Here is a 12,124-nt window from a genome sequence, read left to right on the forward strand (position 1 = left end):
CACAACCACCACAACAACCACTACAACAACCACAACAACCACCACAACAACAACAACCACTACCACCACAACAACCACCACCACCACACGTGAGGACGTCCTCGCTTCGTGTTGGTGGTGGTGATGATGATGGTGGTGATGATGGTGGTGGTGCGAGGCGCCTCGCTCCCTGTTGAGGTGCTCGGCTCTCACCACCACCCACCCCAACTATCGAACACGCGAGGTTGCTTCTACATGCGAAGTTTGCCGTGACTGCAAGGATCCATACTCTTTGGTTCTTTCGGTAAAGTCGCGTAGGTAGAACAAATGAAATACAAATAAAGAACAAAAGAATTGAAATAAATCACGACGTTTCGATTGCAACACAAGCAATCATCATCATCACGGGTGGTCACGAGTTGACGCAGTGATGATGTCGCCGCCAACTTAGTGGCGAATGTCGATTGTTGTTACTGTTGTTGGTTGTAGGGGTGTCGTGCAGCGGTGCATCTGTCATTGTGGTGGAGTGAAATTGCTGAGTTTCAGGAGAGTAGTGTCTGGTGAGTGTCAACCCAGCGGTCCTGGGCCTCCCCTAGGTCGACTCAGCCTCAAAAAACTAGTAACTGCTGTGGTTGTTGTGTGGACATCGCCACTGGGGAGACAAAGGCGGCCGGGCGTGGTTAAAGTCCCGGGCGAAGCCGGCTAGTACACAGCTAGTACAGTGTATACACACAAAAAACATCACCACAGTACATTTATTAATACTCGGACCGATGCTTTTCTGTTTTCTTCTTTGGTTCTTTCGGTAAAGTCACCACCACGTAGAATGAGAATAAAATAATTAATTGATAAAAAATAACGCGATAAAATTCTCACGACGTTTCGGCCACAACACAAGCGGCCTTCATCAGGTGAAGGGACGAGACTGTGAAGGGACGAGACAGCTGAATTTTATCGTGTTACTTTATTTTATCAATTTATTATTTTATTCTCGTTCTACGTGGTGGTGACTTTACCGAAAGAACCAAAGGAGATGAATCCTTGCAGTCACGAAAGCTTTAAATCGAAAGATGCTCCTGTTGTTTGTGGAGTAACTCGTGCAGCCCAGCTATTGGCTCTAGGATTTGGTGTTACATGTTATTTATGTAGTTTATTGTAAAAATTCGGTCACAGTCCTTGTGATCACTGTTACGTTGCAATTATGGCTTTATTTTCTTTTGTGATTTGGAAAACGTTTTTTGGTTTGGACACGTTTGTTTTGTTGTAGTACGGAGTTAGACTGATGGCCTTAATCTAAGTTGTCTTGTGGTTGTTGTTGTTTGACTTGCATCCCACTGGGATTTTTTTCACACAGCGTTGGTGGTGTACGGTGCTATTTTTTCCGGGAATATTTTTGCTGTTTTTTTTTCCCCATGGATTTTCTGTTTGCACAGTCACACATAGTCACTTTAAGTTATCTTTCTTGTTCGTGTTTTTTTGTGTTTGTTTGTTGTGGTTGCACCCGATTCAAGAGCCGAATGGCTCACAGGGCTATACCACAATAAACTGAACTGAATTTATAAATATTTGTCACTGCCCTTAATGCAATGATGGATGCGGACCTTCCCATGCCGTGTCGATCACGGGCGTGGTTGTTTGACCGTTAGGATGCTTCGTGGGTGAAGTCCAGGAGGATGGCCACAGATCTTCTGGCTGCAGCACAATTGGCAAGCTGATCCTTGTCAGCAGCTAGGTCATGGGGAAGGAAACGCCACTTGTGGAAGCGCCACGGGTTGGTGTCAGCGGCTGGATGCATGCTGCTCGTGTTGCTGCTGCTGCCTTTGCTTGATCTCTGCGCTAGCCGTGAACGATTTGCAGACGTTCAAAATGTGTACGGCGAGAATGAGTGTAAGCAAAGACACAATAACCGCTCTAGACTGCGCTGGATAACAATGGTGTGCTTTTGATTTAAAGCTTTCGTGATTGCAGTAATTCATATTCTTAGTTCTTTCGGTAAAGTCACGTTGAAGGGAAACAACAAAATAATAAAAAAATATATATAAAACAATAAAAATTCTCACGACGTTTCGACCATAACACACCTGAAGACGACCGTTTGTGTTATGGTCGAAACGTCGTGAGAATTTTTATTGTTTTATATATATTTTTTATTATTTTGTTGTTTCCCTTCAACGTGACTTTACCAAAAGAACTAAGAAAAATGGTGTACTTTATTTTGATTTAAAGCTTTCGTGACTGCAGGGATTCATATTCTTGGTTCTTTCGGTAAGGTCACCACGTAGAAGGGAAACAATAAAATAATAAAAAATATAAAACAAATTTTCTTGTTGTGGGTTTCACACCTGTTGATGATTGCTTGTGTTGCAGTCGAAACGTCGTGAGAATTTTGTTTTATATTTTTATTATTTTATTGTTTCCCTTCTACGTGACTTTACCGAAAGAACCAAGAATATGGTGTACTTTATCTTACAGTTACATGCTAATTTCTCACTTTAACATCACCAGCCCCGGCCACTTCTTTATGACCCATGAGCTACACCCATTTCAAACTTTTTAAAACAGTCTGCCTCAGCAGCAAACCATGCTTTCCCACCTGATGTTGGACGCTTGTGTTGCGCCCGAAACGTTGTGAATTTATCTTATTTTATACCTACGTGACTTTACCGAAATAACCAAAGGGTATGGATTCCTGCAGTCGCGAAAGCTTCAAATCAAGGGTGTACTTTAATGTTGATATTCCTGAGGTGACCCTGGCCTGAACGTTTGCCCTCATTCTCGCGAAAGGACAAATCAACGCCACTGCAACACTCCCATAACTCATTGCCAGACATTACCATTGGATAGAGCCACTTAATAATCACAAATGACGATGTATTGATCATTGAAAAAATACCCTCTGTTGGATTCTGACGGAGGGTAGAAAGAAAAGTGTGGCGGTATCAATGGCTTTGGCCACACGATGATATCTTCGTTTTGAAAACTAAACCAGCCCAACCCTTGGACGAATGTGGCTCGAGCTGAACCAGCCCTACGCATGTGTAGTGTTTGTGGATTCAGGAGACGTCGGAGATGGTTCTTGGAGGCAACACTATTTATTAACACCACACTTCGGCAGTGCAGTCCCAGATCACTCAGGGCTACACCACTGTCTAGGGAGGGTACTGCCTCCGGGCGAACGTGCCCTAACACAGGGCTACACTCAGGGCTACACCACTGTCTGGGAGGGTACTGCCTCCGGGTTAACGTGCCCTAACACAGGGCTACACTCAGGGCTACACCACTGTCTAGGGAGGGTACTGCCTCCGGGCTAACGTGCCCTAACACAGGGCTACACTCAGGATCCTCCTACACCACTGTCTAGGGAGGTACTGCCTCCAGGCTAACGTGCCCTATAACACAGGGCTACACTCAGGGTCCTCCTACACCACTGTCTAGGGAGGGTACTGCCTCTGGGCTAACGTGCCCTAACACAGGGCTACACTCAGGGTCCTCCTACACCACTGTCTAGGGAGGTACTGCCTCTCGGCTAACGTGCCCTAACACAGGGCTACACTCAGGGTCCTCCTACACCACTGTCTAGGGAGGTACTGCTTCCGGGCTAACGTGCCCTAACACAGGGCTACACTCAGGGCTACACCACTGTCTGGGAGGGTACTGCCTCCGGGCTAACGTGCCCTAACACAGGGCTACACTCAGGGTCCTCCTACACCACTGTCTAGGGAGGTACTGCCTCTGGGCTAACGTGCTCTAACACAGGGCTACACTCAGGGCTACACCACTGTCTAGGGAGGGTACTGCCTCCGGGCTAACGTGCCCTAACACAGGGCTACACTCAGGGCTACACCACTGTCTAGGGAGGTACTGCCTCTAGGCTAACGTGCCCTATAACACAGGGCTACACTCAGGGTCCTCCGGCTATGGGTGCCTAGGGGGAGGCTAGTCTAACTCGGCCCTAGCCAGGGTGCGAGTTCCCACCACTGACCCACTGGACCCGGCCCTTACAAGGACGTCGGGCCAGGGGTTCTCAGGGTCTCACCGCTGAGCCGCACAAAGTCCCGGTCCTGACAAGGGCAGCGGGACTAGGGGATCTCAGGGTCCTATCTCGCTGCTCTTCGGCTTCGGCCTATAACTGGTCCAGATCGGCTGGGGAGGTCCCCTTTTATGCCCCTTGCCCATCGAGGGGTGGGGCTGCGTGGGATCCCAGAACCCCCGCAGCCCCCTCCGTTGGGGGCGCCGAGGGGCTTAGCTGTCTGGGATCCTGAGCCCCCAGCAGCCCCTCCCCTGGCGGTACGAAGTACCGCTGCTGATGGGCCCCGTCCACCATTGCAGATAAGTTTGGCCCATCTATGGCGCTACACATGCATACTCCCAGTTGCTACCTCGATATGGCCAACACCACAAAAGCCACAACCACGGGTTACTTTTTTATGTTTTTATTTTTGTCATCAACAGCTCCCGGCACAGTGTGTGCACCTCAATATTTTTTGCCAAAATTATCAGCAACAAATATGAAAGAACTCTTGTTTTTACCCGTAACTATATAAAGGTCACTTATTATAATTGTTGGCCTTCTAAGATTCCCGAATAACCTCCAGAACTCGTTAATAATGCCCCTTGCTTCAATGTGCGCTTATACTCTTACACCTGAATGCCACATCCATAACCCACGTTTACAAAAGCCAAACAGGAAATCGAATTCTCATGCAAAGGTTAAAGTGGGATGATGAATGAGACTGGAATAAGTGATATCAATTCTGTATGAACAAACCAAACTAAATAATGAACAAAATACACATCGTCTAAAACCTCCTTCGTCCTATCATCATTTTTGATAATTTAAAAGTGTTTTTTTGTTATTAGGATATTCACGTGAAATATTGTAAGACATGAAACATCCCCAACTTCAAAATCATGTCCACGTTAAAAGAGACTCAGCAAAATTGGCCCCTTGCATTGAATCTTGCAACGGGTCCATGTCACAAGTCCTGAATGGGTATCTATCGGACCATTTTGCCATTGTCCAAGATGATGAAAAACAGGATAAGGTTTTACCCTTTCTGGCATTAAAAGAGGTGTTAAGAAGTTCAAACTCCAAATAGAAGATATCTTTTTGCAAGGTGTCAAGTCTGAAATAAATACATCCACTTGTGGAAAAAACATGCAAACATTCTCTGATAATATACGCAGTCTTTGAAACTGATTGCATGCAATGCATAATTATCAGAGCATGTTTGTTTGCATGTTTTACCACAAGTCTGTGTGGTTAATACAGACTTGATGCTTTGCAAAATGGATCTATTTGGTGTTTAAAACCTAGTGTTATTTTTCATAATCTTGAATGGGTAGTCCACCATCTCCCATTATATTTCTGGCCTAATCAACCTGACACACAGCAGGTGCCCATATCAGACTGAGTCAACTCAGTAAAGACCCGCTGGGTAGAGCCAATTGAAATCATGAAAACGATCATTCAGTAGATACGATAGGCTTTGGGTTCCTGACTTGGAGCCAGCGAACACGATGCCGAGATACAAGTAAAAATTATGCTGTGGAAAATGAGGATGTACAGTGAGGGAAAAAAGTATTTGATCCTCTGCTGATTTTGTACGTTTGCCCACTGACAAAGAAATGATCAGTCTATAATTTTAATGGTAGGTTTATTTTAACAGTGAGAGACAGAATAACAACAAAATCCAGAAAAACGCATGTCAAAAATGTTATAAATTGATTTGCATTTTAATGAGGGAAATAAGTATTTGACCCCCTCTCAATCGGAAGGATTTCTGGCTCCCAGGTGTCTTTTATACAGGTAACGAGCTCAGATTAGGAGCACACTCTTAAAGGGAGCTAATCTCAGCTTGTTACCTGTATAAAAGGCACCTGTCCACAGAATCAATCAGATTCCAAACTCTCCACCATGGCCAAGACCAAAGAGCTCTCCAAGGATGTCAGGGACAAGATTGTAGACCTACACAAGGCTGGAATGGGCTACAAGACCATTGCCAAGCAGCTTGGTGAGAAGGTGACAACAGTTGGTGCGATTATTTGCAAATGGAAGAAACACAAAAGAACTGTCAATCTCCCTCAGCCTGGGGCTCCATGCAAGATCTTACCTCGTGGAGTTGCAATGATCATGAGAACGGTGAGGAATCAGCCCAGAACTACACGGGAGGATCTTGTTAATGATCTCAAGGCAGATGGGACCATAGTCACCAAGAAAACAATTGGTAACAGACTACGCCGTGAAGGACTGAAATCCTGTAGCACCCGCAAGGTCCCCCTGCTCAAGATAGCACATATACATGCCTGTCTGAAGTTTGCCAATGAACATCTGAATGATTCAGAGGACAACTGGGTGAAAGTGTTGTGGTCAGATGAGACCAAAATGGAGCTCTTTGGCATCAACTCAACTCGCTGTGTTTGGAGGAGGAGGAATGCTGCCTATGACCCCAAGAACACCATCCCCACCGTCAAACATGGAGGTGGAAACATTATGCTTTGGGGGTGTTTTTCTGCTAAGGGGACAGGACAACTTCACCGCATCAAAGGAACGATGGACAGTGCCATGTACCGTCAAATCTTGGGTGAGAACCTCCTTCCCTCAGCCAGGGCATTGAAAATGGGTCGTGGATGGGTATTCCAGCATGACAATGACCCAAAACACACGGCCAAGACAACAAAGGAGTGGCTCAAGAAGAAGCACATTAAGGTCCTGGAGTGGCCTAGCCAGTCTCCAGACCTTAATCCCATAGAAAATCTGTGGAGGGAGCTGAAGGTTGCCAAACGTCAGCCTCGAAACCTTAATGACTTGGAGAAGATCTGTAAAGAGGAGTGAGACAAAATCCCTCCTGAGATGTGTGCAAACCTGGTGGCCAACTACAAGAAACGTCTGACCTCTGTGATTGCCAACAAGGGTTTTGCCACCAAGTAGTACGTCATATTTTGCAGAGGGGTCAAATACTTATTTCCCTCATTAAAATGCAAATCAATTCATAACATTTTTGACATGCGTTTTTCTGGATTTTGTTGTTATTCTGTCTCTCACTGTTCAAATAAACCTACCATTAAAATTATAGACTGATCATTTCTTTGTCAGTGGGAAAAAGTACAAAATCAGCAGGGGATCAAGTACTTTTTTCCCTCACTGTATAAGTTGTGGTCGTTAGCCCGCGCGAAAACTATAACGTTAGCCCTGACCTCTAGTCCTTACTCTGATCATTACCCTAACCTGTCAAATATATCTCTGACCACTAGCTTGGCTTCAATACTAGTCTTAACCTTAATCATCATGCTAAAGTTATGTTGAATGGACCAACCTCACTAACTATAATTCCAACAGTAGCTGCTAGCCCTGACTAATAACTATAGCCCTTATCCGTAGATTTCACCATCTCTGAACCTACACCTAGGGGTGCACCAATTACCACTTTTATATCCTGTTGAATACCAACTAGCTGAATTAGATGTTCAAATGCATCAGGATTCAAACCGAATAGTAAAGTCTAGGCAATGTAATGAGAGTAGAGAGCTGCAGATAAGGCACGTGTGGTGAGATATTAGATACATAAACTTGCGAGAAGTCACAGTGAGAGATGCAGATGAAATAGATGGAGACAAAGGGAGTTACATTGGTGAAGAGAGATGAGTAGAGGTGTCAATGGCGAGAAACATAAAATATAGATACGCAATGATTGAATACTGATAAAGAGCGAAAATAAGCTTTCTAATGAGATGCGAGGTGAAATATCAGAAAAAGTATAAGCATGAGAAAAATGGCAGTGATACATTCAGATGATGCTAAGGTGCAGACAAACAGAGATAATAGGCACTTGGATTGAAACATTTTCAAGCATTCAATATTCGGTCAGATCCAAATTTGGGATGGCTATTCGGCACAATGGTAGCTCTAGCCTGAGCCCTAATTCTACCCCTCACTTGAGCCCTACTTTAACTAAAAAAAAACCTTTTGTATTTTACCAGGTAAGGCCAAATGAGCAACATGTTTTTTTCACAAGCGGCCTGGCCACAAATGATAGCTCAATGAAGTGGCTTATCATGTGGCAATTTATAGCAGCCAAATACTATAAAAGCATGTTTCTAAATGTGGAGGGAAAAACCGGAGGATCCGGATAAAAATCCACGCGACCACGGGGAGACACATGCAAACTCCAAATATGCAGACGTCAGCGTCGGAATCGAAACCACGACCTGAAAATCAGGCGAGGTAGTTAACATCTCGTCACCATGGCGCCCTGAGGTCACACTCGACTCTTCCCAATTGTGAACTGATGTTCATGTTGACGTGACACCAGTGTCCATGCCAAGAACAGCAAATACAAGGTGCCACGTAATTTTGCCTTTGCATGACGACACCAGCCCCCGTGTACAATGGGTTGTGTCGTCCACTTCTAATGACTCATGGGTCAATACCCTCAGCTGGAGAGATGGTTGATCATCTCACCTTGGTCCGCTCTGTGAAGCATACAATTGTCAGCAGACTTGACGAGATGCAGAGTTTTCCTACAGAGCGCCGTGATCAATTTCGGTACATTCCACCATGCGGCTAAACTCTGTTCCAAATTCTCCTCCTCTCTTTTACCCTATCCCTCGAGGCCTAAATCACATGCGCTTCATAACACGCGAGACGTTGTGAAGCGCACGTAAAGTAATAAATGATGGTGATGACGTCAAATCTGGGAAGGGGAGCGCATTCTTGTGGCAGGAATATTGTTGGGTCCGCTTGGGAGAGGTAGTGGTTGGAAAGTGGATGTGATGTTTTACAATTACATTTACCGTAAAAGGCACATAGATTATGATTTACAGGCAAACCTCATGGATTCACATACCAACTACTGTGAAATCTGACTTTGCACTTTTTCACTTTACAGTAATGTTACGTATCTGTGTAGATATAAGAAAATATAAAATGCTAAATATAAAATATAGCCATGTATCCCCTTGCATTTGCATATTACACAATATTACATTTTGTAAAAAGAATGCACTTTGTGTTGTGTTAAGACTTTATCAGTCACAGTGCTAACATATCCATATGTCTGGGTGCATTCAAGTGTAAAACAAACATTCAACTACTTGAAAAAAAAGGTCAGCTTCCTAATATTTGCAAAGGCCCCAGGCATTAGTGCAAATAGATGAGGTTTGCTTGTAAATACACATCAATATGTATGAGAACTTTCTCCAGTGTTGCAATAAAATATGGTTTAGTGATCGGCAGGGGTATTAATGTCATGGCCTGCAAGTCTCCACCTGACGGTGGCCTGTAATACGGTGACGTTCATGGACTTGGCTCTTGGTTGGCCAAGCTGAACGCAGCTGAACGCAGCTGAACAGAGCTGAACAGAGCTGGCCAGGCCCAGGGTCAGCTCTGCTTACCACTCGTGGCCGTGCGAATGCATTGCCGGTCACCATCCTTCTGGCTTAAAACTCGTCACGGAAATGACACGGTCTTGTTCGACCTCTAGTTTTGTTCTTTAGAACTCGTTTAAACGCATTGTCCCTCGGAGACAACAATATTGGATTCACCACTACCCCCACCGCGGGTTACATGTGGTGGGGATCTATGACTCCAATCATAACCAAGCCGCCCTGGCCAGCATCAGAACGCTCACTCTTCCGCACAGACCTCTCTCCCGTTCGCGCTTCACGAGAGAAATTACCGTGCGATTGGGAGTGAATCGCGTTCAAGATTGTTAATGGTGTACATAAGTCAATTAGTGATATATCTTAGCCACTAGAAGTAAACACTAAAAAGCAGGCTCATAATGTCATGTCATCACTGTCGATTGGGTGTTGTTCATCTACTACATTTGAAATCACGATGTGAATCAATCAAAATATAACGTTTTTGTTCATTATTCACACTCATCTGGTAGCCAGAGCGAGGCATTGGCAGAAGTGTCAAAGGGAGGCCGCGTTGGTTGATGCGTTTGCGAAAGAAGTGGGGTGATGGTATAGCAAGGTGTGATCTGACAGGAGGCGGGCGAGGGGTCATGGCAGGAGACAAACGTGGATCATTGTCCATTACAGCTGGGTGTCAATTACAGCAGTACCGCATGCTACGAAGAGGCACTGTCTATCATGGGCGGCTGCAGCCCATTATAGCAAAGCGTCCTCTGCTAGCGAGGTGCTGCATACTGAAGGAACGCAGCGTCCGTTACAGGGGAGTATTTTTTAGGCTTCGCCCTGCTACAGCGAGACATCACCGTTGGGTGGGGAAAGCGCCCTCCGCTAAATAGTATCGAAGTTTCATCACACGGAGGCAGCTGCCATCGTTTGTTCGTTCGTTAGAGGAAGGTGTCGTCAGCCGACGGGGCGTACGAGAAGCCCAGGAAGGCGTCCCCAGCGGCCACGACGCTGCTGCTGACGATGGCTGGATCGGGCGACCGTCCCACGGAGTTGGGCACCGGTTCCCGCACAAACTCCGGGTCGAAGTGGCGCAGATCCGATGGCCCCGCCTGAAGCACATGGGCAGCACAAATGCGCGCATCGTCACGTTACAAGTTAAACATTAAAATAATGAAAACAATCTCTTAAGACGTTAAACGAAACAGCAAAAAAGAACCACAGAGGAGAGTCCGTTTGTTGTTTTGCTCCAGGTGGATAAACAGGGTCGTGAACCCGAAGGCTCGGCGGCTATGGCTGGGTGTTAAGACGCGCAAAGATATTCACCAGCTGCGGAACTCCGTGCATCGTCATCTCTTGCATCTTTACACACGAGACCAACATCCTCACTTCCAATTACCTCCTCCTTGGCATTTATTCGGAAGATTACAGCAATATTTCTACATATAACGCACATTCCAAAACTTCACCGTTCAAGTTGGCAAGTATTACATAAATAACTAAGGGGAATGCCGATGTGGCAGTATAGCAACGAGTACTTGAATGCGTCTGTGCAGATTTTAGAGGGTTATCACCTCTCGTCTACATGGGTTCTTTCTGGGTACGACCGTTTCCTCCCAGAGGCAAAACACTCATGAACCGACAAGGCCAAACATCTCAATGGAGGACCATCCTGAAAAGTCACAACGAGACTTGCCTGAATGAATAAAGAGATTTATAGATATTATTACGAGCATAAATTATGATATTGGGCATCACGGTGGCGAGATGTTAATTACCTCGCCGGGAAAACAGGAGGACGTAGGTTCGATCCCGACACAAACGCCTGCATATTTGGACTTTGCGTGTCTCTCTCTCCCCGTAGTCACGTGGATTTTTCCTCCGGGATTTCCGGTTTTTCCATCCACATACAGAAACATGCGCTTAGAGTATTTGGCTGCTATACATTTGCACGTGATAAGCCACTCCGTTGAGCTACCATCTGTGATAGCCAGGTCGCTTCTAGAAAAGAGCTATACAGCTCAGTCGGTCTTACCTGGTAACATAATAACAGTTGAGTTTTATAGTTTTTTTTTTTATTTAACACCAATGCGCTCCATAAGGTGACCGATAGGAAACGTGGCGGTTGCAAACAGCAGGAGACTGAGGGCAAAACCCTGACGGACTCCGTACGAGAGAACTTTGGTTTATGCGGATGAAGAACCCCCCCCCCCCCATACTCTGACCGAGAAACTACTGGGAGATCAGACGGTTGTCATCCGTTGTGGAGCTGGGACATTTCTCTCGGGGTCAGATTCCAGAAAGCCAATGAGGACGAAAAAAAAGTACTCGCCATGAACTCGTGACGCCTATCCGAGGCATTCGTCACGAAAGCAGCGCGCGCTAACACCGAGTTAGATAACGACGCCGCAGAGTTACAGTGAGAAAAATAAAATAAACATTCTAACGCTGTCGCTGTCACCGAGCTGCGGAGGAGCTGTAACTACTCTGTGGACCACGGTGGGCACAGCTGGGGAGGGGGCGGCGGGCGACGGCTTCCACACGCATGGAGTTGTTCTCTCGTTCAGCCCGAGACCTGGTCCGGCTGGATAAAAGAAAAAAAAAACCCGCTAGCCTGACGTTTCTCGCGCTCGCTCGTGCTGGGACATACCACGTCCGGATTGTACGGGGGCGTGATGCGCCTGGCGTAGAGGTCGTCCCAGTTGATGGAGGAGAAAAATGCGTGGTTCTTGATCTCCAGCTGCATCGACAAAAATAAAACGAGAGAGTGAGAGAGAGAGAA

General features: G+C 45.9%; 1 protein-coding gene across 7 annotated transcripts in view; it reads right to left on the reverse strand.

Annotated features, from left to right (window-relative positions):
• Positions 1-4,396: 4,396 nt before the first annotated feature.
• The window catches only part of LOC116957791 (serine/threonine-protein kinase Sgk1-like), a 55,716-nt gene continuing 47,988 nt past the window's right edge, over positions 4,397-12,124 (reverse strand). For all 7 annotated transcript variants that reach the window (XM_032980159.2, XM_076073849.1, XM_032980161.2 and 4 more), the window contains 2 exons: positions 11,993-12,082; positions 4,397-10,454 (listed from right to left, as the gene is read on the reverse strand). In XM_032980159.2, coding sequence (XP_032836050.1) covers positions 10,284-10,454; positions 11,993-12,082 — 261 coding nt within the window. In that variant the 3' untranslated portion in view covers positions 4,397-10,283. The remainder of the gene's footprint in view (positions 10,455-11,992; positions 12,083-12,124) is intronic.

The sequence above is a fragment of the Petromyzon marinus genome, chromosome 43, assembly GCF_048934315.1.
Source record: "Petromyzon marinus isolate PM22_M1 ecotype Great Lakes invasive population chromosome 43, UKy_Petmar_22M1.pri1.0, whole genome shotgun sequence".
Taxonomy (NCBI): domain Eukaryota; kingdom Metazoa; phylum Chordata; class Hyperoartia; order Petromyzontiformes; family Petromyzontidae; genus Petromyzon; species Petromyzon marinus.